This window comes from Brassica oleracea, chromosome C6, assembly GCF_000695525.1.
Source record: "Brassica oleracea var. oleracea cultivar TO1000 chromosome C6, BOL, whole genome shotgun sequence".
In the NCBI taxonomy this organism is placed as follows: Eukaryota; Viridiplantae; Streptophyta; class Magnoliopsida; order Brassicales; family Brassicaceae; genus Brassica; species Brassica oleracea.
In genome coordinates, this window is record NC_027753.1 from 33740063 (window position 1) to 33766867 (window position 26805).

General features: G+C 31.5%; 2 protein-coding genes and 1 pseudogene across 2 annotated transcripts; all 3 read right to left on the reverse strand.

Moving 5' to 3' along the window:
• Nucleotides 1-3327: 3327 nt before the first annotated feature.
• Nucleotides 3328-4836, reverse strand: LOC106299299 (UPF0496 protein At5g66660-like). Its single transcript, XM_013735410.1, has one exon. It carries the CDS (start codon nucleotides 4816-4818, stop codon nucleotides 3601-3603), a length of 1218 nt encoding a protein of 405 aa, XP_013590864.1. The 5' UTR covers nucleotides 4819-4836; the 3' UTR covers nucleotides 3328-3600.
• A 7058-nt stretch (nucleotides 4837-11894) lies between these two features.
• On the reverse strand, nucleotides 11895-16048 carry LOC106298054 (UPF0496 protein At5g66660-like). Its single transcript, XM_013734158.1, has 2 exons — nucleotides 15984-16048; nucleotides 11895-13077 (listed from the first exon to the last, which is right to left on the reverse strand). The coding sequence occupies exon 2, from the start codon at nucleotides 13053-13055 to the stop codon at nucleotides 11895-11897; it is 1161 nt and encodes a 386-aa protein (XP_013589612.1). The 5' UTR covers nucleotides 13056-13077; nucleotides 15984-16048.
• A 6514-nt stretch (nucleotides 16049-22562) lies between these two features.
• Nucleotides 22563-26805, reverse strand: part of LOC106298055 — a 6945-nt pseudogene continuing 2702 nt past the window's right edge.

Consider the following 26805-nt stretch of genomic DNA (forward strand, 5'->3'; position numbering starts at 1 on the left):
ATATAATTTAATTGACCTCCTTTTTATCTTCTCTATTTTTAAATTACCCTATTTTATCTTTTTTTCATATACATTTCACAAACATTTTCACATTTCAAACATTTTTCACGTTTCATCTAAATTATTTTTCTTAAAATCTTTCCCACAAACCTGTGGTTGTCTATTGGTAGGCGACATTGGATTGTTAAGCAATTTGGTTCAAAGTAACCTCACAACACTAAATTCAGGTGGCTACGTGTATATGAAATTATGTTTTGGAAAGAGAGTATATTTATGTACGAAGATTAGTCTGGACATTTTCATAAACTCAGAATACCTTTAAATTAACTAAAAAAGGTTTCTCACATCATTTTATATTTCCTAGCACTTCCGTTTAATCATTCTCTTTTCCACGTAACTGAGTGCCTTCTTCTCAAAGTTTTCCATTCTTTCTTTACCTACAACCACTACAAAAAAAACAGAGTAATTCGTGATCCTTACAAAAACCATTTCCTCAAAAAATTTCGAGAAATTACCGACGCAATATTATATTACTATCTTTATTTTTAAACAAAAGAATAATTGATTTTTACCCAAACAATATAAAACATTAGGTCTGATATTTTTAGTAACATTTTATTAATTTTCTTTCAAATTATTTGATAAATCAAATAATTAATGAAAAAATAAAAATAAGAATAATTTATTTTGTAGGTTTAGTTACTACAAAATAATTTCAGTCAATATCAAACCAATATAATTAATGGATTATTTTATTGAAATTATCATAAATAAAAAAATCACATTCATTTAAATATAAATAAACTTTCATAGTAAATTAAATATTTTATATAAATAAAATGTAATAAACTGACATCAAATAAATTTTATCATTAAAAATGTATAAAAATATCATCCAATTTTATGTAATTTCAGTTATAACATAAAATTAAGATTTTTAACTGATTAAAAATGTATGTAAATTTTTTTCAGTTAGCTATATAATACTCTACAGCTTTATATCCGTATACATTTTTATGAATTGACCCAACAAAAACAAATATGAATATAAGTAGTGATTTGGCCCAACGATTTTTTTTTTAATTATCCATTTCTAAATTGAAATCCATCATCTAACATTTTTTTCATCGGGAATAACAAACAAACGTTTGTATAAATCTTTTGTGTGTTTTTTTTTTGTTTCTGGTAATGGCATATAATTTATAATTCACTAAGGTTATTTTTATAATTGACCATTATAAAAATTAAGTTTATTTTTAAAGTTTATTTTTAACTATCGAACTTTTTTATATTTAATGTACATTAAAAAAAACTATCTTTTTATTTTACCAATTAAAAATATACATAATTAACAAGATTAAGATTTCTTTATTTTTACTTTATTTTATTAATATATTTCATTATCTAAATTAAGCTGTTAAAGCTTAGACCACTAGCTTATGATTACTTGCGGTTTGAGGTAAATGATGGAAGGTCAGTGCATTTCTAGTTCGACAATTGGCTAGGAATGGAGAAGCTGTGGATGTTGCATGGGATGTAGGGACATTGTATTTGGGGATCTCACGTCATGCTACGCTAGCTGATGCGACTCAGGAGGCTGTTTGAAACCTGCGAAGTAGAGGGAAGCGCAGGTACCCTCTCATATATGAGAGGATTAAAGCTTTCACGGCACCAAACCAAAACTCTGGTGCTGATATAGCTCTATGGGAGCATGATCATGATGGTTTCAAGCCGACTTTTTTAGCCACTAAAACTTGGGACTCTATGCGCGCCAAGAGGAGAGAGTGAACTGGCATGGACTGGTCTGGTTTGCACAGGCAATCCCATGTCAATCTTTTATACTCTGGCTTGCCATGAAGGATAGCCTATCTATAGGTTCTCGTATGAAGCAATGGGGCATTGAGCAAGGATGTGTTCTATGTTGTGAAAGAGATGAAACCAGAGAACACTTATTCTTCGCTTGCCCCAATATGTTCACTGTCTGGTCCAACATTACAGGTAGATTACTTGGTCACTCCATGTCACCGGATTGGGATCACATTTTGGTTTCTGTTTTTGCAACAGGCCAATGCAAGATGGATAAGGTACTTATCCGGATGTGTTTTCAAACAGCAATAACCACACTGTGGAAAGAAAGGAACTCCAGGAGGCATGAAGGAGGCTGGGTTTCAGTGGAAGGTACAACTCGTGCTATCGATCGTTTAATGAGAAATCGTATTTCTTCCCTTCGTTATACAGGAGCCCATAAGCTGGAAGGTTTACTTAAGCATTGGTTTGACCGTTTGAGGTCCAACTACGTTGATTTTTTTTAACACTTTATTTTATTGAACTGATTTGAAACATATTACATCATAGAAGAATACGACAAAACGATAATGAGAAACTAATAATTCTTCTGCACCAGAAGCTCGTGAGGATAATCATCATTGATGAAACATTAACCATATCAAACTAGTCTTATTATAGAATAAGGTAGATTAGGTGTTCATGTTCTACCAGTAGCAGACAGACTTCTAATACCTTATCAAAAACATAGACAATCTCATCATCTAGATAGGTCTTCATCTTCAATTGTCTTTATCAATTTTGTTTCGAATTTGCTTCAGATAAGCTGCCATCAAAAGGTTGATTTTCTATGGTCATCTTATTATCTAAAGTTTCTTTCTATTCTTTATACATGGTGAAAGGTAGATAGGTTATACTCCACATTGTACGGTAGAATATCTATAAATTAGTACTCGATAAATTAATAATTTCTATAAATTAATAAATTTCGTTGGTCCTAACTTGGGCCGGTTCAAAATTTGACACAAATCGATAAAATAATAATTTTTTAGAAAATTCTATGTAAATATATGGTCTCATTAAAATTATTTATAAATTAATAATTTATATGTATACATATTTTATATCAGTAAGAACCTATTATTACATTGTTTGTTTTATATTCATAATGAAATTATCTTTATATTTTTATTAACATTTAATATATTTTGATGAGATTTAGTAATATTATATCTAAAATCACATTTAAGTTCTATGCAATATATATTATGTAAACTAAATAATATAATAAAAATAATATAAATGTTAAATTTCAAAAAAAATAACAATAAATGTTAAATTTCAGAAAACAAATAACAATAAATGTTTATACAATAAAATCAAATATTTTTTTTATTTTAGAATAAATATATCCTAAAATAAAAAATATAAATAAGGAATTTTTTTTAAATTATATCTCTATAAATTAATAAAATTTCAAAGTAACAACATTATTAATTTATAGAGGTTTTACTGTATATGACTACTTTTAATTCTGATCAATAAATTTTAAATTTCATTTAAAAAAAAACAAATATATATATATATATATAATACAATATTAATTTGTTTAAACGTACATAAACCGATCCTATCGTATATGATGGATATGGCCGACATGACAAACTGAAAGGACAATAAGACGTAAAGCCAATTATGATTCACACATAAAACAAGAGTTTCGCACACTTCAAACATTAATATAAAAGTATAAATACATTGAATAGTTTTTTTTTTCTGATAATCGTGGGTTCATTCCCAAAGGCATTGGATAGTTTATTTCTTCTTCCCTTTCGATGACATTTTATTGGTTATGCGTTCCAAAACGTGTAGTTTCTTCCCTTTCGATGACATTGAATTGGTTATGTGTTCCAGAACTTGCAGTTTCCCAGAAGCCACACATGTGCTATACGTAGCCACAGCTTCACCAACTTCCTTGATTGCCGTAGCAAACGTATCCACTTCGTCACGGATTAGGTCCATCACAGGTTTTACGGCCTCCTCTTCTTTTTTCACCACAGCACGCTCCACTGACCCTAAAATCAACGAGAGACTGTTAATAAGCTTCTCGACTAGGCTATGTATCGTATTTGTCGCTTGGATGTTGACATTCGTGTTGTCCTTCATTTTATTGACCACCTCTTTCTGTTTATCCAAATCCTTCTCACGTTTCTTCAACACCTTATGGACCAATACTCCTACAGTTCCAATCACGTAGTTCAACCCAGTCGCAACCCCAAGCGCAGTATACAACCCCAACGGAGGTATGACTATGAATAGACAAATCTCTACAGCCAAAAAAGACATAGCCGCAGTAGCGTAAACAATAGTCACCCATCTCCTCTTTCTCTTTAATATCTTCTTTTTACTATCAAGCTTCACCGCCAGCTCATGGAACTTCTTTAAAAGAATAAGCTGCTCCTCGCGTACAGACTTCATCTGATTCTTATACTCGTCACCAAAAGGATCTCCCATAGCTTTAACCTTGTTCAGCTCCTCTAATGTATCCTCGTACTTCTTCTTGTTTCCTCCAAGATCTGTGTCCTTGGACTCTTTTTCGAACTGTTGGATCGCCGTTCGGATGATCACAATGCTTAATTTTGCTTTATTGGCGGAGCTCCCCACTGTATTAAATAGATCTAAAGTCTTCGTGGAACTCTCATAATAGAGATCAACCAAAGACCTTAGCTCTTCGTTCTTAAATGCATCTTTGCTGGCGAGAATGCTCTCGCCCATCTTTTGGTTCATTTCAACTAGAAACCCGCACACCGATTTGACTGCGTTTATGGGATAGTTTTCAGTCTTGCCTCCTGTAAGAGCGAGCGAGGTCTTCAACTCGCTAAATTGTCGGTCAAGCGAAGAACCAAATGACTTGAGCTCTGGATCTTCTTCACAAGCGGATGTGTACAAACACATGCTTCGTTCGTTGGTTTCATCCTCATCGTAACTTGAATATTTCAATAGTAGCTGAGAGACTAATCCAACAGCCCCCATTGACTTGATAGTTAAGCTAATCTGGAAACAAAAAAAACAAAAATCAAGAAAATTAAGGCAATGTATTCACAAAACTGTTCTTATCATTCTTAGATTTCCTATTCAAAAAAAAATTTATTTATTTTTGTTCACTGTTTTTATAGAACTAATTTATTTTGTTCACTGTTCTAAACATATTATAAAGAACAAATAAGTTATTTTGTTCACTGTTCACTGTTATTTTGTTGTAAACATATAAAACAATAGGTATAATATGAAAAAAACATGATTGTGAATTACACGAAACATCTAGACAAACATAATATATAGAAAACTACACTAACTATATAGATCACATGACAACATCTCTGAAAACTACACTAACTATATAGATCATTTAAATATGTGTTATGTTGTTAACACAATAAAATATAATTTTGATATCAAAAAAATGTTGCGGTTTTAGAATTTGGCATCACCAAATAAAATTTTATTTAAGAAACAGATCATAACACATATTTAAATGATCAAAAACAAAATGAACAACATATATCAAAATTTCAAAATGCAATGTTATATATTAACGAATATCAGATAATATGTTAAAATATGGAGTATATATTAAGCATCATCATCATGATTATCGGGTTACAAAACTAATAATCTTTAATGGCTATCAAATTATGTTAATTGTGTTAGCAACATAACACATTATAATTTAACATGTTATCATTTGATTCATATAGTTTGTATAGTTTTTACTAAATGAATTTTGGTCATGTAGTGGCATATTGTTCGTATAGCTATAAATCTTTTTCTGTATAATTTCTCCAATCAATAAGTATTTTTTTGTTGAAAACTATTAATATGAAAAATATCGAACTAGTCTAAGTTTTTAAAAATAAATAAAGAAATGAAGGACATTTTCTACAGTTATTGCAAATATAAGCTATATATACATTATATATATTTAAAACTGTTAAACTTGGATTCAAATCAGTTATAAATTGTTCACCACTAGTGCACTATCTAACTATAAAGTTCCAAACATCACGTCTAGTATCATTTCTGAAACAGATCTAAATTAATTTAGTTACAAAATTATGCACTATGGGAATGTTTAAAAGGAAAATTTTACTTTTACCTTATTTTTTGTATAATTATTCATGTTTACCTTTATTAAAAGATATTTTCACAAATACTTTATTCATTAAAGAGGCAAAATACTCTTCAACTTTTTCTTTATAGATACATAAATATAAATTATTTTTAAATAAATAAAAGTTATAAAAAATAAATTATAGTTTTCGAATTATACGTTTTCCAATTCAAACTTTTTTATTAAATTTTCTTTTTGAATTGTTTCGATTTGTTTTGAAATTTTTCATTTTGAAATTCGAAAATCTTTTTTGAAACTATTTTAAATTTTAAGTATTTATTTATATATTTATTAAAATCTTAAACCATAAATCTAGATTAGTTAAACTCTACGATTATAAGTGAACATGAAAAGTGGTACTAAGTTTAAACAATTTCTCATGATTAAAATGTCTAACTATAAAGTCTCAATTTTTTCTGTTCAAAAAAATATTAATCCCGCTCAGGGCACGTTTATAATATACTAATCGTAATACTGAAAAGCAGAGAGATTACCCATATCAAGATGAGATAGGTTTGAAAAAAAAAAATTAACTGAACTTGGATAAGAGAATCTTGCTCAAGACACTGGATTGTTGCAGTTACAAACTTAGCAAAACACACATATATATATATATAATCAATAGCCAGCGACGCTTGAAACTGTGAAAAAGAGGTGGATCGTGCTGGAAGTTGGGGACAATAACGCGGGGAAGAAAAGTTCACCGTTTCGTCGAAACTGTGGAAAAGACGTGCATTGTGCTGCAAGTTGGGGTTAATAACGCAGAGAAGAAACTGATTGGGTTCAACTGGTCTTTTTTTTGTTGACAACATGGTTCATTTTGTCTTTTATCTATCATAAATGATTATCCTTCATGTTTCTAAATTACCTCAATTGATTTTTTATTTTTCTTCTCCTGCCATAGTTCTAGGCTTCTAGCCTTCCAGGTCACATCTTCTCATCTTTCAATCCTTTTCTACATCATTTAAAACTTTATTCTCAAAGTTTTTCCATATCACTTCATCTTCCTCGTGTAGAAGTGGACGCTTATACATCTAGGCCTGAGAACACGCAGATGGGCCGAGTACGAGAGTTAGAGCATCTCCAACCTTACTGCAAAATTTACTACAAAATGGAATGAATTATTCTGTTGTGAACAAACAAAAAATGCATTACTAATCTTAGGATTCGAGCATGATAGTTGACTCTGACTCGGTTCGAAGAAATAAAGGGAACAACTATTTTTTTGTTCTAATCACAACTCATTAGTTTTTGTTATATTTATTTTAGTTTTAAATGTTAGATTTAAAAATATATTATTTTCTTTTAGAAAGAAAATACCATATTATTTTATGTGAAACTATGTTTCATGTATAAAAATCAATAAATTTAAGACTAATAGATATTTTATTTTTAAATATGAAAAATAAATTATATATATATATATATTATATGTCTTTATTTTTGTTATTTATGTGAGTCTTTAAAGAGAAATTAAAGCTAAAAACCAAATAGAAAATTATAAAGAAAAATTAATAATTTAGTAATGGTAATTATTTATAACATAATTCATTAAGGTTATTTTTGTAATTGACAATTTTAAAATCTAAATTTGATTTTAATTATCCAATTTAAAATATACATAATTAACAATATTAAATTTCTTTGCTTTAGATTATTATATAAATATATTTCATAATCTATATTTAAAATGAACTAAAATTCTAGATTTATGTTTATGTTAATTTTAGTTCACTTAATATAATGAGATACTAGATCTTGATCTCCTCAACCGAGTGGGTGTATTTCACTTTGTAATAAATAATATTTTATTTTTATGTTATAATTTTATAATTATGTTTGTTTGTTTAATCGAACTAATTTATATTTTCTATTTAGTTTGTTATTGCGTCCGCTTAAGTGATTTACTTTTGTAATGTAATACATTTATAATTTATTGATTTTTTAAATGCTTGACCATGTGTTGATTGTTCATATTGTGTTTGGATGTTAAGTCAATTAAAGTGATATGTTACGTAGATTATTTGCCATTTGATTTTATGGTTACTATATAGACCAATTTTTATTGTATTTGTTTAAATCTAAGGAGGTGTTATTCAATGAGTAATTTAAAATCTATTGGCAAGTTTTGTAATAAATTAAAATTGTTAATTTAAACATAGATTTAGTTGATGAATCCTAAAATCTCTGCAGTATACCTTAAACTTTGATTTCAATCACTTGTTCATAAAAATCCACCACAATTGATTTGAAATCAATTTTAAATACAAAGAATTTTTAAATCTGTTGAAGTTGAATAACACTAAATTTTAAAATTTGGATTTAAATCATTCATTAAATAGCACCAGATTTTAAATTAGATTTATAAATATCATATCCAATAACATTAGATTTAAAAATAAAATTTAGAACCATTGTTCAAATAACAGTGGATTTTGCTTAGATTTAAACTCAATTAAAATACATAATTGAATACCACCACCTAATTATTTAATATTTATGGTATAATTATATGCCTATTTAATAATCTAATTAAATAATATTTTGTATTTGTTTATTTAGTATTTAGTATTTACTATATTTGTTTATACATCCAACCATTTATATTTTTCTATTTAATTTGTTTATTGCCTCCGCGTGGATATTTTTATTTTATAATGTAATACATTTATAATTTATTGACATTGTTTTTGAACATGTGTTGTTTATTCATATTATGTGTTTGGATGTTAATCCAAATAAAATGTTATGTTACATATGTCTTATGTAGATGGTTAACAGCTTTCTTTGCATCGACCTTAATCTTGGTATAATTGAGTGTTTCACTGCAGAACTACATGGGTGTCAAGATAACCTTGGAAAAGTGTAAGCAGGTCTGTTTAGATCACGAGATTACTAACCTTTATTTCTTACTATAAATTAGTTTAATAATATAATTTTATTTACGGAATTACGGAAATATTTTTCTCTTAATTGGGTTTTATATTGGTAAAATAGAAAATGAATTCAATATATTTTTATATCCGGTCAGTACTTACAAATTTATCAATATGAGACCTAGGATGTGATATAAATTAGAACATAACTTCAAAATAGCCAACATATATCCCAACGGGTACCTGAACGCCCAAGCCTAACTTACAATGTGTTTTATGTTTTGTTTCATTAGGTTTATATTTGATAACTATTTACATTTTTGTTGGAATAATCCATACAACTATACTTATAAAAATATCAATAATAACATATGCCATCATATAATTAAATCTTGATAGTAGCAAGCTATTAATATTTACTTCATCAAATATGTATACATATAATTTTAATACACTATATATAAAATTATATTATTATGTATTTGGTGAGGGTTTTTGAAGAATTTGTTTCTTGCATTTGGATTAAAGTACATTTGTATATATATATATGAATCAGTAGGAATATAAAATTATTTTTATTAATAAAAATATATAATTGATTAGTTACTTAAATTTAGTGTTAATATAAACTGAATTCATTATTTAAAAAAAATAGATTAGTTATTTTGTTCCTTAATTTTAGGATATGATATATATTTAATAATAATTAAGTTAGACCTAGGTAGAGATAATAGGAACCCGGTAAAATATAATCCAACCTAGACTATTTATAAGTAGATAAAAATTATTTATATTTTAATAATATTGACTAGATTTTGATCCGCGCTTTGAAAGCGCGGGTTTTTTTTTTGTTTTTAATTATAAACAAAAGATTGATAAATTTTTGATATGAATTAAAACTTTAGGATGTTATACAGTATTATGTAACAAATCTTATTATATTGAAGCAAAGAATTTGTTTAAAATTATATAATATATATATATTAGTTACATGAGATTCTGCATAAAATTATATAGTTTATATATTAGTTTATTTGAGATTTTGTATCTTTCGGTATTTGAATATTTTTTGGTTTCAAATATTTGGGGGGGGGGGGGGTGGTACTTGGAGTATTTTTCGGGTTCTAAATACTAGACACGAACCAGATCCACTAATTATCAAAAAATTATAAGTATTTTAGAGGTACTTAAATTATGGAACCGAAGAGACCTAGACTCAAAAAGAACTGATCCGAACCTAAACCAAAAATTTCCAGATATCTAATTGGGTCAAAATTTGTAAGACTCAAAGGACCAAAACCCGAAAGGAACTGACATGTATCCGATCGGAAGAACCGAATGCCCAGACCTACTCTCTCTCATTATATTTTGTGTGCATTTTATAAGAGTTACATTTGTTGAATTGGTGTAAATTAAAATTTATTTGGCAGATTTTAGTTAATTTAATAGTATAAATTTGTATTTTAATAGTATTTAAAATTTTCTTAAATAACAAAATTTTACTATAGGTATTCATATAAAAATTAATTTAACTTAATATATATATAAATAATTTTGTTTTGACAGATGATTTGCTAAAGTGTTTTAATCAAATTTGATTTTATAAAAATTTGATGACAAAAAAAAAAGATTTTATAAAAATTTGAACTATATAATGTAAAATGATATAGTATAATATGTTGTATGATATATGCTTACTAATTTTGATAATTGATATCTAAATATTATAGGTCTATATATTATTGAGCATAAGATATGGTGTCTATAATTATCGAATAAAAATAATAACGTAGGGTGATAAAAGAATTAGAGAAATGTCTATAGTTACTGAAAATAATAACTTTTAACTATTGATGTATATTCATCATATACGTTTATAATAATAATAATTTAATTTGTATTATAATCATTCTAAACTATATCAAAAATTGAAGCATAACCAAATTATATTATCAATTTTTTTTGTTCAAAGACATAGAAAATAAACACTACATACCTTATAATAGTTAGTAAAATTTATAATATAAGAAGTGCATAACTAATAATTAGAAACAAATGATATAGATATAAGTTAAATGTAAAATGTAAAATTTGACAAAAAAGGAAAATCAAATGATTACGTAAGATTTGTTATACGCGATTTGTTTTATTAGTGGATCCCATTATCTGAGGTTATATTGAGGTTAGATTGTATATTTAATAATAATTAATACGGTACGTCAAAAATACAATAAAATTAAATTAATTTAATGGTTCAACCTAGATTATTTGTAAGTACATAAAAATGTTTATGTTTTAATAGTATTGATAAGTGAGTGTTTCATTGCAGAACTACAGGGGTGTCAAATAACCTTGGGAAAGTGTAAACAGGTATGTATCATGAGATCACTAACCTTTATTTCTTACTAGTATAAAATAGTATTATAATTTAGTTTTATCCATGGAATTTTGGCAATATCTTTCTCTTAATTTAGTTTAATATTGGTGGAATAGAAAGAGAATTCAATATATTGTTAGAATTTCGTTATACAAATACAAAAAACTAATGTAAACAATTTTGTTCATTTTAAAATATATAATATATACACTAAAAAAATCATGATATCTATTTTAATAGATAAAAAGATATAAAATATAATATAAAATTAATGTAGTTAAACGTACATAAACCGATCCTATCGTATATGATGGATATGGCCGACATGAGAGCATCTCCATCCCAACTCCATTTTTTTCTCTAAAATGGAGTAAAAGTGGATATGGAGTAAGTAATGCTCCAACCCAACTCCATATCTCACTCCATAATGAAATTTACTCCATAAATGAAGTAGTTTATTTTTTGTTTGTTCATCACTTCATAATGGAGTGGGAAATGGAGTAGGGTTGAAGCAATTTTATTCTATTTTCACTTTTACTCTATTTTGAAGGAAAAAATGGAGTTTTACATTGGAGATGCTCTGACAAACTGAAAGAACAATGAGACGTAAAAACCCAATTCACACAAGAAACACGAGTATAGCACACTTCAAACATTAATATAAACGACAAATACATTGGATAGTTTACTTCTTCTTCCCTTTAGATGACATTGAATTGGTTATGTGTTCCAGAACTTGTAGTTTCCCCGAAGCCACACATGAGTTACACGTAGCCACAGCTTCACCAACTTCCTTGATTGCCGTAGCAAACGCTTCCACTTCGTCACGGATTAGGTCCATCACAGGTTTTACGGCCTCCTCTTCTCTTTTCACCACAGCACGCTCCACATTCACCAAAATCAATGAGAGACTGTCAATAAGCTTGTCCACTAGGCTGTTTATCGTATTTGTCCCTTGGATGTTGACATTCGTATTGTCAAACATAATATCGACCACCTCTTTCTGTCTATCCAAATCCTTCTCACGATTCTTCATCTTAGCATTGGCATATAGTCCTCCAGTTGCCATCAGCTGGGTCAACCCAGCCGCACCCTGAACCACACCATTTAACGCAGCCTGAGGTACTACACAGCATGCACAAACCTCTATGGCCAAGATAGACGCAGCCACAGAAGCGAAAGCAATAGTGGTCAATTTCCTCTTTTTCTTTAATTTATCCTGTTGTTTTTCAAGTTTCTTCTCCAGCTCACCGAGCTTCTCTAAAAGCATAAGGTGCTCCGCGCGTACAGACTCCAACTTTTCCTTGAACTCGTCACCAAAAGGATCTCCCATAGCTTTGACCTTATTCAGCTCCTCTAATGTTTCGGCGTACTTCTTCTTTTTTCCTCCAAGCTCTGTATCCATCGACTCTTTTCCAAACTGTTGGATCGCGATTTGAATGATCACAATGCTTAACTTTGCCTTATTGGTGCAGTTCCTCACTGTATTAAATAGATCTAGAGTACTCGTGGAACTCTCATGATAGAGGCCAACCAAAGACGTTAGATCTTCGCTCTTCAATAAATCTTTGTTGGCGATAATGTTCTCGGCCAAATTTTGGTTCACTTCAACTAGAAACCCGCACACCGACTTGACTGCGTTTAGGGAATTATTTCCAGTCTTGCCTCCTGTTGTGAGCGACCTCTTCAATTTGCTAAGTCGTTGGTCAAGCGAAGAATCAAAGGATTTGAGCTCTGGATCTTCTTCACAAGCGGATGTGTAAAAACTCAGGTTTTGTTCGTTGGTTCCATTCTTATCGGAACTCAAGTATTTCGACATTAAACAACAGACTAATCCTGCCGCCATTGACCTTTATACTTGAGCTAATCTGGAAAGGAAAAATCAAGAAAATTAAGGCAAAGTATTTACAGAACTGTTCTTTCCATTCTTAGATTTACTAAGCAAATAAAAATTTATTTTAGTTTTGGCTTACTGTTTTTTAGAACTAATTTACTTTTGTCACTGTTTCAAACATATTATAAAAACAGATAAATTAGTTACTAGTGATTCATTTGTTCTATACATATAAACAATAGGTATAATATAAAAAATGTTTGGCAGCTATACGAACAATACACCACAACACAATACACCACCAAACTATATATATCACATAACAACAAACTATATAATTTTGATATCAAAAATGTGTTGGATTTGGAATTTGGCATCACCAAATGAATTTTTTTTTTAAACAGATCATAACACATTCAAATGATCAAAAACAAAATGGACACATACATATCAAACATTCAAAACGCAAAATTATACATTAGAGAACATAAAATAACATATTAAAATATGCTAAGCAGTAAGCATCATCAGGAATTACTGCGTTATAAATCTAAATACACTTTAATGGAAGTATGTTGATTGTGCTAGCAACATAACAAATAATAGTTCAAAGACGTTGACATGTAAGTCATACAGTACATATAGTTTTTAATATATTATTTTTGTCTAGTGTGTAAATGAGGTGGCATATTATCTGTTTAGCTAATAATCATTTTTCTACAGTTATTGCATATAAAAGCTATATACATTAAAGAGTGTTAAACTTGGATTCAAATCACTTATAGGATGTTCATCCCTAGTGCACTATCTAACTATGAAGTCCCCAAACATCATGTCTAGTCGTCTACTATCAATTCTGAAACCGATCTAAATTAATTTAGTTGCAAAATTATGCCCTAGGAAAATGTTTAATGCTTTCCTTAGTGGGCGCGAAGTATAAATTAACATATAGAAAACCAAGATTATTTCGTAAGATTCTGCTCTTGGTTTCGCTCGAGATAATTAAAATGCTATGCAACTCCTATATTATGCATAGCATTATTAATTATTATCAACTAAATAATTAATTTAGAAGACATATTAAAACTAAAACAATAACCAAATCAATATAATCTCTCTCTTTTATCATTTTCTTTTCAAAACGGATCACTATCTATTCTATTAATTTTGAATCATATATTTTATTTACTGTTGACAAGTCATAACCATATAAATAACTATTTGATGTGACATATTTGATTATTTACATTACTAATCAATAAAAATATTAATAAGACATCAATTTTAATTAAAATTTTGAATTTTATTTTTAGTTATAACAAAATTTGTTAAGAAAAAATCTAACAAAATCCTACCAAAAACTTTTAAACTATGTAATATTTATACAAAAGTTAAAACTATTAACATATTTTAAAAATTTATATCTACAATTACATATTATCATTTTATTTATTTTGAAATTCACAGCAATATTTTATCTATAAATAATTATATGCAAAATATAATAGTATATAACTAACCTTTAGTTTATGCATGTATTATTTTACAAAATATGTGATTAGAAAAATTTGAAATTTTAATAATTAATGACAAATCAATTTTAATTATAAATTTAATTTTTATTTTAAATTATAACAGGATCTATTGAGAAAACATAAAAATCTTACCAAAACTCAAATTTATTTTTATAAAATATTGAATTAATTTAGTAAAAAAATTAAAAATCATATAATCTTGAAAACTAAATAAATCATATATTTAATTTTTTTTATGATAATATCAAAGTTATACAATTATAAAATGAAAAAATATATGTATGTTCGTGTGGATCAAACTCTAGTATTTATTATTCTAAAAGATATTTACAACAATTTTCTATAAAAGTATTCACTATAACTTTTTATATAATATTTTTGAGAATATTATTGTTTGCAGTTTAGAGTTTTTTCTTATAAACACTAAACAAAAAACGATCTATGTTTTTAATAAAAATAATAATGAAAATTTTATGAAGTTTTAATGTTTGAAAATGAATATTTAGTACATAAATTGATATTACAACTACATCAGAAATACCTGAATACGTAAACAATTTTTTTAGCAAACAATCTATTAATGTGTGTAAAATCCTTTAACTTAACACATCAATAATATTCTTCAGCAAAATATTATCAAATATTTTTTTATCATTAAAAATTAGAGAAATTCTCTTAGATAGTTTTTTTTTAATTTATTTTCACAAAAAAATAGACCGGAGGAAAATGACCAAAACATATTTTATAAAAAGATAAATGTGCATTTATATCATTAGGGTTACTAATCAAAGATTTAGGGTTTAGAGTTAAAGGGTTGGATTTTTGGGATGAATTCAAAAAAAAAAATTTAAAATTTTAAAAAATATTAAAATTTTCAAAATAAAAAAGAGCTATTTTGGTTATTTTATTTTTAGGTCTATTTTTGTGATAAAATATTTTTAAAAAATGTAACTGCGAAAATTACCCTAAAAGTTATATGTAGTTTTAAAACATTAAAATTATTTAAAAATAATGGAGAACGAATCTAAATAGTCAAATTATACTATTTTGATTCTCATATATGTATATTTATATAGAACTTTAAAAAAATTCAGAAAATTAATAATATTAAAAATTATATATGTTAACATATGCTATATACATGTTATGATCGTTGGGTCTATTGTTTGACCACAGATCTGAATCAGATATAAAAACACTACTTGAAATTTAAATATTATAATAAAATAATTTTTAAAATAATTTTTTTTCTAATATAGATTCATGCTTTTTTAATCAAATTGATCAATATAAATTTATGCGCTTTGATAATAACGATCAAAATTTAGTATAATATATTATTTGTAATAATTAAAAGCAAAGCGATCACGCATATCGAGATGAGATAAGCTTGAGAAAAAATTACCTGAACTTGGATAAGAATCTTGCTCGAGACGATAGAATGTCAAGATTACTCTGATTTACAAGAATAGGTAATGGATTGTTGCATTTATAAACTTAGCATACACTTACACACATATATATAATCAAAATAGTAAGCCACCCTTAAATCTGTAGAAAAGATATCGTGCTGGGAGTTGGGGACAATAGCGTGGTGAAGAAAAGTTCACCCTCAATTATTAAAAAATATTATTTAATTACCTCATTATCTTTTCTATTTTAAATTACCCTATTGATGATAAAAAAAAGGAAAAATAGCCCTATTTGCCTTTTACTTTTTTCTCTCATATTCCATAGTTTCAGGTCACTTTTTCATATTTCAAACATTTTTCACATATATAAAGTCTTCTTCTCAAAGTATTTCCCACATCATTTAAGAAAAATTAGGGTCAATAACAAAAACAAACACATTAATTAAGAAAATGATCATAACAAAAAAATTATTATGTATTTATATAATATTTGCCATTTTACCCTTCATCATTGTTCCTTCTTATTTTATTTAATTTTAGCATTCTATAAAACAACTATTCAGATATTTTATTTACTTTTAAAAAATATATCATGTTTTGAAATTTTAAAACAAACATATATTTAGAAAATTTTATATGTTGTGTTTTTTTACAAAATTATGATGTTTATTTCTATTTAGTACTTATAGAATAGAAATCTAACATTTTTTCTATTTTGTATGAAATTATTATGTTCTATTCTATTTAATAAATCTTTCTCTCTCTCTACAAAAAGGAAGATAATGTCCAAAACAGTGACAAATGGTCACATCAATTTTCAGAAAATACATATATGGTTAGATTGTTAATTCCCATATGTATATTTGAAAATTTCACCCTCAATTATTACAAAATATTATTTAAGGTACCTCATTATCTTTCCTATTTTTTAATTACCCTATTGATGATAAAAAATTAAAAAGAAATCATGTTTATCATTTTTCTCATATTCCATAGTTTCAAGTTGCATATTTTCATATTTCAAACATTTTTCACATCATATAAAGTCTTCTTCTCAAAGTCTTTCCCATAGGGATGGGCGTTCGGGTATTCATTCGGGTTCGGTTCGGATCTATTCGGGTTTCGTATTTTCGGATTTAATGATTTCAGCCCCATTCGGGTATTTCTAAAAATCGGTTCGGGTTCGGTTCGGATCTTTACGGGGTCGGTTCGGGTTCGGGTTCGGATAACCCATTTAAATATTTTTTAAAATTTTCATATTCATTATATGCTTAAAATTTCTGTAAATCTATAAAAGAAAATAATATATTACATATAAATTTGTATAATATATGTCAAAATACCTAAAATTAACATATAAATTGGTTTGATTTAAATATTTTGATAGAAAATCAATAGATATTTCAAGTATTTTGGTGTTTTGAATATATTTTAGCTATTTTAGACATTTACTTTTGACTATTTATGTATATTTTTGAGTATTTTAGACAACTTAAAAATATTTTATATATTTTGGATGTTTTTAATATACATTAAATCTAAAAATAATAAATATATTTAGGTATATAAATCTATTTCGGTTACATTCGGGTACCCGAAATATTTCGGTTCGGGTCGGATTCGGTTTCGGTTATTTAGATACCAAAATTTTGAACCCGTTTGGATATTTAATCAATTTCGGTTCGGATTCAGTACTACTTTTTCAGATCAGGTTCGGTTCGGTTCTTCGGATCCGGGTTTTTTAACCAGTCCTACTTTCCCACATCATTTTATCATGCTTAGAACATCATTAACGCTCTGCTTCTTTAAATTAGGTTCTTAGGATTTTTTTTTTTAATAAAATAAATAGAGAACCAAGTGGTGGGACCCGCGAACAGGCCACAAACTCTTCAAACCCCGCCTGTTACCTAGGAGGAGAAAGAAGCCGGCTTTTAAAATGGTGTGAGACCTACCGATTTTTTAATATATTTTTTTTTTAAAACCCAATGGTTTGATCATTTTCTCTTTTCCACGTCACCGCAGGCCTTCTTCTCAAAGTACTTTCATTCTCTCTTTAGGTAACAATCACTACAAAAATTAAACAAACAATCCTTGGCAGATTCCCGACGTAAACCACTTCCTCAAAAGTTACTAAAGAATTACCAACAAAATATTGGCGAAATTTTCAGTTGGACTTTTGTCAGACTTTCTTCGGTAATTATCAACAAAAATTCCAAAACTTAACTCGTGAGTAATTATCGACAAAATAGTATGTTGGTATATAATTTTGACGGACTCCGAGAGAACATTTATCCGTTAATTAGTCGTTGTAATTCTTGAGAAAGATGTTCAATTCGTCAAGAATCCATCAAAAAGTTCCGGCAAATTTTTATAACCGTTTTATAGCCAATTTGGAAATTTCAAGTATTGTGATGAACTCCCGAGAACATGACAAAATTTGTCGGGAATTCGTTACAAATTCGTTGGAAATGTCGAAAACTTTATCTGTAAGTATCACTCTCTCTATCTTGCTCTCATTCATAACAAAGCACAAAAAAAAGAATGAAGACTCATCCCTAGCATAGAGAAGGGTCAACCCCGACCTGATTTAGTTAACCCAAAATGTAAAAAGGATCAAGACATTTGAGGTTTATAAAACATAAAACAGAGACTAGTATGCCTAAGATGAATAAACATTATTATTAAAACATAAAACAGAGACTAGTATGTCTAAGATGAATAAACATTATTATTAAAACATAAAACAGAGACTAGTATGTCTAAGATGAATAAACATTATTATTAAAACATAAAACAGAGACTAGTATGTCTAAGATGAATAAACATTATTATAACGAAATGTTATGAAATTGTCTAAATATGTCTCTTTAGTGTTTAATAAAACATAATACAGAGTCTGATCTTAATGGATATATGAAGCCAATCAGTGTCTATGAGTTACCGGGAGATAGCAGGAGCTTCCTGGGACGAGCAGTGTGGTTTTCATAATTAGTCATCAAGTTTCTTGCGTTGAGAGTAATGATCTTCTTCTAGCACCGGAACCGTCCAAGGTTGCACTTCACAAAGCTGCAAGCCTGCAACGGTGAGAAATCAAATGTGGAGCTGGTGTAAAGATTAGTGCCAAGGAGAAGACAGAAGAAAGAGAGGGATTATAGTATAAAACTTAGCTTACATGAACCAAGAGATAGCAACAATAACCAGGGCTTGTGGCCTAGCGGTGATTAACTTGAGGGTAAAAAGTCCAATACGGTCAAGCCATCAGGATTCGAGTCCCGGCCACTGGAGAATTAACATTTCGGCATTGCCAGTAACAGAGAACCGACGCGTGGCAACACGTGAATAGTCTGGACCACTTCTGTGGGACCAGGATACCCCTGTATAATTCAAAAAAAAAACAAGAGATAGCAACATTACAAGACCTGTGAAGAGGACAAGGCGCTGTTGGAAATTGATAGATGTGCTCCATTTTCTTGCACTGGCCAAAAGATGTGGAAGCTCTTATCTGTTTATAGAGGTTGTTGTGATACGCAAGCATGGTGGGAAGAGCAAGAAATAGACTTGAAAGGAAACTCGAGAAAAAGAACGTACGTGATTGCATCATTTGCATGCATGGCTGCTGTTTCCAGAATGTATGGACCAATCGCCTTTTAAAATCTATCTTTTTGGGGAATCAGACAAACATAAGTATTACCAATCTTTTATAATAAATTTGAAAAAAAAAAACAAAGCTGAGAGAAGGTAGATGAAAGTCATTAGATATGAGAAAACCCCATAATAAGATACCTATCAAAGAAGAAGAGTTAGGATTCGAGCTCGATAGTTGACTCTAACTCGGTCTCGAAGAAGTAAAGGGAATCCTGAGATCTTCGGGCACCAAGTGATCAAGTGGAGGACAAGATGCTGGAAACATCAACAGATGAAGCGAGTATATAAGGATGATCATGACGAGGGAGATGGACATTCATGCATACATTGACTTGACATCACGCTATCTTTCATATTGACCTCACTTAGTTCTTTGTTCTTAAACATGATTACATTGTTGTTGTTTCTAAGGGAATTGTGCCCTAAAATCTTTCTTCCCTAATTTTTACATACAAACACCCTCAAATACCTAATGTAGTTTTAGGATTCACATTTCGCCGTTGTCTGTGGGGAATATTACAAAACACATCTTTGCTAAAAAGCTGATCCAAAGTTCGAAGGTACAAATGGATCCATTCTATACGACTTCCAGATCCATAGTTGATCACCAAGACGAGCCGACATCAAACGTTAGAACACCTCCATTGGTTAGAGTCTTTAATGGGTTCTTAAAATTAATTTAATTATTAATTGTGTACTTTAAATAGTTTAGAACCTTTAATATTATAATTAGTTTTGAGAAGATCTAATGGGAGAACCTCTACGAGCGAGGTTCTTAATTTTTTTTTTTTTTTTTAGAAATTGAACCAATTGGTAAAATGAAAGTGTTTTAGATTTTTACAAGTATTTGAGAAGACAAACAAAAACTAATACACGAGAAAAAAAAAGTTTTAAACCATTTGAAACAAAGTGATAAAGAAGAAGCCAAGTTCTTTGTTGTAGTTTGCAAAACTTACCCTCCATATGAGTATGGACCGACTGATACCAAACCATGGTCTCTTGCCTGTTTATGAATTAAACTAAGACATGAGTATGGCATCGGCCACCAAGACAATCAGAAGAACTCAAAATGTGAGCTTACCGGGAAACTACTTTCATAACCATAGAATCTGTCTAAAGAAACCATTCCCAAGCTGCTTTCCTCTGTCTCTCGCCTCTGATCAAAATCTACAGAAGCATATTCTGGAACAGAAGATACAAAAGGAGGAAGTGTGAAACCGGAATGATCAGATCTTGCAGGAGGAGGATTCCTAGCAGAGACACTGCCTCTATCTCCTAAAACATCCTCTCTAAGTCATAGAACAATCTGAAAGAGAGCATCTCTCACACTGCTGAGTTCACCAGATACCTAACGATTACAAGAGATTTCGAAGTTGAATATAAAGCAAAAGAAGGAGAAAAGATTTGAACTTTGGTAAGGATCATAATAACCTCAACAAGATCATCGTTATTCTCTTTCGAGATACGGATACTGGCATTGGTTCTTTTCCTGATTTGGGTTATGACAGAGCCGCTTCTACCTATAACACATCCAATAACCTAGGAAGGAACAAGAAGTTGCATCTTAACAGTCTCCTCATCATCATCATTTATCTTCTCTTGCAGAAGAAGAATAGCTTCAACAGCCATACACTTCATATCATCAGGAGACTGAATAACAAACAAACACACAACAAAAGACAATATAAAAACAACACTTTACAAAAGAAATGAAGATAAAAAGTGGACACGAACACTGAAGACAATATAAAAACAACACTTTACAAAACAATGATCATGGACACAAATTGCAATGTGAGATTCCCACAGAAACTGAATAAAGGTCGTAGCTTTTCAGTTGGAATGTGAGATTCCACGAACACTTTTCTAAGACGCGGCTGGTTAATCTCCTCGTCGTCGGTCTCCGAAACGCCGTCGTTTTGATCGAAAAGGAGATCGCTAGATCCTTCTGCGTTTACACAAGCAAACGAGAACTCTTCTTCCTCTCCTCCTTCCTCTTCCTCGTCGAATTCGACGGAATCTTCGAGTTTACTCCAAGATCTCTCGAGTTTTCGAATTCTTTCACCCTCTTCTGAAAATCTCAGCTTCTTGGTGAAATCCTCGCTCAACTTCATGGACACCTCCGTTAAGTGTTCATCGTCGATGGTTTTCGCCGGCGGCGAAAAAGAGAAAGCAATTAAGGGTTGGTCGTTCCTTACCAATCCTAGAAAGTCTAGTTTAAGACCCGGTTCTTTCTTTTTTTTTTTGCTTTTTTCATTTTTTTTTTTTTTTTTTGGTTAAAATTCTCCTTAAGAGTCCCCAATGAAAGCAGTTACAGTTCTTCTTTCCATCAGGACATTTGCCATCGATGCAATTCACTTCTTCCTTCGCCATCTCTCTTGCATCACCTAAAGACGAACCTTCACAAAGACAACACCACAAACTTTAATTACATGTTACAAAACCAAAGCAAAAATTAGATAACAAAGATGAACATGTCTTAGTATATAGAAGAAGAAGCATACAAAAGACCATGATTGTGAGGGAGAACAGGAAGACAAGTTTGAGAGACGTTTTCTCCATTTTGCTTATTGTAATCTCAAAATCTTCTCCTTTTATGTTGTTGATTGTGTGAGAGTGATGAATAGAGAAGTCTTACCGTCTTATTTTATAGAAGAAAGTTAAACTGCAACAAATATTTGTTGAAAAGTTTTACCTAATCAAGTCAGATACTATTTTGGTTACATATTAGTCCACCTTAAATTTTAGGAAATCACTTTATAGTTGGATACTGTTGATAAAAAAATGTTGGATAATTTTGTTTTTGTAGAGGTAAATAAAAACAATAGCTGAGATACATTGCTTGAACATAAATACAAGAATGAGTATTTACAACACAATATACAATTGACCAATGCTGTTATTTCCAAGAGAGACAAGCAAATTTTTCAAACTGAAATTAGTTTTCCTTTAACAAAAGCTCCAAAACAAAGAATGAAAGAAACAACACAAAAGCTGCTGCAAAAACTGGTATGCATCTCAAGTTGCTTGCCCAGCTGAGCTCTGTGTTCATACTACTCTTTTCAGACTCAGAAAGGAACTTTGGTTCAACATTTTTTTTTTTTGAATGAATGTTAAATTTTATTCATCAAAAAATAATTTTTTTACATCAAGTGATACTTTATCTAAATAGACTTCTACTCCTATTTCCAAACCCTTTCTTTACAGCAACCTATGCTTCAAATGCTTCAAAACTCCTAAAAACCTAGCCATTAGCCAGAATCCTAATTACGTCCTTGTGCCAAACCAGTACTGCAGCATACCTTCCAACCCCCTTACTCCTTTGGACTGTACCAAACTGAGCTTGTTCCTGATAGCTTTATCAATCAGCTTTGCCAAGACCTATAATGGGAGAGGCTGTTCACCATGACGCCTCTTGTTGCGTTCTGTCCATATCATGTACAAGGCAGTCTGAAAAGCATAGCGAAGAGCAAACATCTTCTTCTTCTCCATAGACTGGCTTGTGATCTGCCTGATAATGTCATCCCAACGAGTAGAGTAAGTGTTGAGCAGTATCCCTTTGGTGATAGTTTCCCAAATACGTGAGGAGAAGCTGCACTCAAAGAACATGTGCTTCTTTGTTTCAGTATCATTTTTGCAAAGTACACAGGTCGTGTCCACCCCTTGACTCCAGTTCGAAACTCGATCCATGGTGGAAAGCCTATCCCGAAGCGCTAACCAAGCCATGAAAGCAAATTTGGGATTTGCCTGAGAGAACCAGATACCCCTGCTCCAAGTGCATTGAGTCCCTGGTGGTCTTGTTAGCTGCCAAGTCACATGAGTGGAGAATTTGTGCTTGAATCCCATGTTCCCTCTCCACAGATCGACATCCTTATCATCTGCTCTCTGCTTTGCTTTGATTATTTCCAATTCTTTCTCAATATCATTCAACAAAACTCTTCTATGTCGTTTTCTACTTCTGTTATTGCAGAGAACTTCCTCCACTGTGGCTTCTCACCTGATACCCAGATCCAAAACCCCTCTGTCTCCAAGGAGATCCGACATCACTCCCAGCTTAGTCCACTTGTCATACCAAAAAGAAGTATGTCTCCCATTCCCCACTGCTTTCATATAGAATGTCTTAGCAACAGACCATATCTTAAGCATTTTCCTGAAAATCCAAGAGCCAATCTGTGAACTTTCCTTAACTTCCCAGAAGCTTTTCCTTTTGAGAAGGTTTCCTTGAACCCATTTGCCCCACAGCGAGCCACCAACTAGCATCCTCCAAATAAGCTTCAACCCATAGACGAAATTAACTTCTTTTAAAGATCTAATCCCCAGACCTCCCTCGTTTGTTGGTTTACTGACCTCCACCCATGCCACCTTTGCACCTGAGGTCTTTAGTGTCGGGCCTGACCAGAGGAAAGCTGAACAGAGTTGCTCAATTTCCCTTATGCATTGACTTGGTAGGCGAAAAACCGCTGACCAGAAGTTAATTATACTCACTAGCACAGACTGGATCAGCTGCAGTCTCCCTGCATAGGAAAGAAATCTGCTTGTCCAAGTACATATACGACCTCTGATCTTTTCTAGGAGAGGCAAGTAGTCTTGACCTCTCATAGCTTGCGTTAGCAGGGGAAGTCCCAAATATCTGACTGGAAGTTCTCCCACTGCGAAGGGAAAGTTCGTCAAAATCCTGCATCTTTCAACCACTGATACTCCTGCCATGAAGATTGTCGATTTCTCTAAACTGATAGAGAGTCCTGACCACAATTCAAATTCATCAAACACTGTAAGAGCCCCCTCTACCGAACATTTTGTACCTTCAACAAACACAATCAAGTCATCCGCAAAACACAGATGAGTAAGCTGTAGGGACTGACATCGAGGATGAGGACTGAATTTTCCCTCTCTCATTGCTTTGTCCATTTTCAGGGACAGGACGTTCATACAGAGAACAAACAGATAGGGGGAGAGGGAGCAGCCTTGTCTCAGACCCCTACTGCTTTGGAAATAACCCGCCAGTTCGCCTTGTACTTGAACCGAGAAGGAGGGGGTGGTGATACAAAGTTTTATCCAATGTATGAACCTCTCCGGAAATCCCATAGCCAGTAACCCGTTGATAATAAATTGCCACTGGACCGAATCAAACGCCTTAGAGATGTCTATTTTCATAGCACACCGGGGGGAAACAGATTCTTTGTGGTAGCCCTTGACCAGTTCTGAAGCTAGTAAGACATTTTCCATCAGCAGTCTTCCTTTTACGAAAGCGGATTGGTTCTCAGCTATGATCCTTGGTAAGAGTAACTTCAGACGATTTGCAAGAATCTTCGATACAACCTTGTACAGCACATTGCAGCACGCAATAGGTCTGTAGTCTCTCATCTCCGTTGCATCATTCTTCTTGGGAACCAAAGCCAGAATTGTTGAGTTTACTCCTTTCGGTAGAAACCCCAGACGGAAGACAGATTGAACCGCGGTGGTGAAGTCATGAGCTATCACCGGCCATGTTGTTTTGTAGAATTCCGCCGGAAATCCATCCGGTCCTGGGGATTTATTTGACGGCATGGAGAATAACACCTTCCTTATATCCTCCGCCGAGACCTCAGCTTCCAACAAACTACAGTCAACAGAGGTACACTGAAACTCAATTAGCTCCCTCAGTTCCTCCACCGAAGCAACTTGGAACCGGCTTGGAACTTTATTTAGAACATCTGAGAAGAAACCCTCTGCCTCAACCTTTATCTCCTGGTGAGTGTTTACTATCCTTCCATCCTGACATTTAACCTCCCTCAAGGTGTTTTGAGCTTGTCTTGTCTTGATCGAATTGTGGAAAGTCTTGTTGTTTTGGTCTCCCACATCTAACCAATGGAGCTTTGATTTCTGCTTTAGAAAGTCCTCTTCTAACTCTGCCACATGGAGCCACTTCTCATACGCAGTAGCTTCCTCATTCATCGCCACCGTATTTGGGTTGGCAAGTGTGTTTTGCTGCTTCTCACAAAGAGTGTTATACGCTTCAGAAGCACGTTTAGATAGATTCCCCAGCTTTTCTCTGCCAAGTTCCCTGATCATTGGCTTTAGATTTTTAAGCTTCTTAGAAAACTGATACATAGCTGAAGTAGAATGGAAGAGCACGTCCGTCGACTCCCAGTACTCCTTCACCATAGGTAGAAAGCTTGGCAACCTTCCTATAGCATTTACATATTTAAACGGTCGTCTGATCTTCTCCACACCCTGAAGGAAGAGAATCTGACACCGCATGTGGTCAGAGCAACCGCCAGGTGCAAACACTGAATATGCATTCGCAAACTTAACCATTGCCACATCGTTTATAAGGACCCTATCAAGCTTCTTACAGATCAATCCTTCTTCTCTTTTATTACACCAGGTGAATAAAGGCCCCTGATACCCCATATCTGAGAGACGACAGTGGAGAGCCATCCTCTGAAAATCCCTCATACCATTCGGAGCTCGAAGCAGACTATCACCCCCCGAGTGCTCTCCCATTTCAAGTATCTCGTTGAAATCCCCCATAATCAACCACACTTTGTTTTGAAATAGAGGAGAGTCATGATGGTGACATAAATCTTCCCACAGCTGCTTCCTGCCTTCCACCTCATTACTAGCATAGACAAATGTAGAGAAAAACTCTTCCTCATTTTCCAAAGAGACAGAGACAGTGATCAGCTGATCAGTCTTGTATACTGGAGTCAACCGAACAGTGTCTCTCTACAACAACCAAATTCTACCTCCCTGATTGTGCTCGTAGTTGGTCATCGAAGACCAATCCTTAAACACCGAACCCAAAATCCTTCCTGCCTTTCCCTCATTTACTCTTGTTTCCAAAATACAACCAAACTTCATATCCTTATTGCTGAGCCACTCTTTCATCACGGAATGTTTCAATGGTTTGTTGAAACCGCGCACATTCCAAAAGAAGCTCGACATATTAATGACGGAGGGAAGACCTGGTGCTCCTAGTCACCGAAGTTGCCTTCTGTGACTTAGCTTTCTTCCTTCTGGACCCCCTTGTTGTACTTGGTTCACTTTGTTCATCTACCTCTTGAACCATACTTGACTGCTCCTCAACTACCTTAGCAATAGTGATACCCTCATCGGCTGCCTCGCTTCCCCCATTCATACTCTCCTTGGATAAGTGAGCCTCTTCATTAGCACACTGGTGGCTTTCAT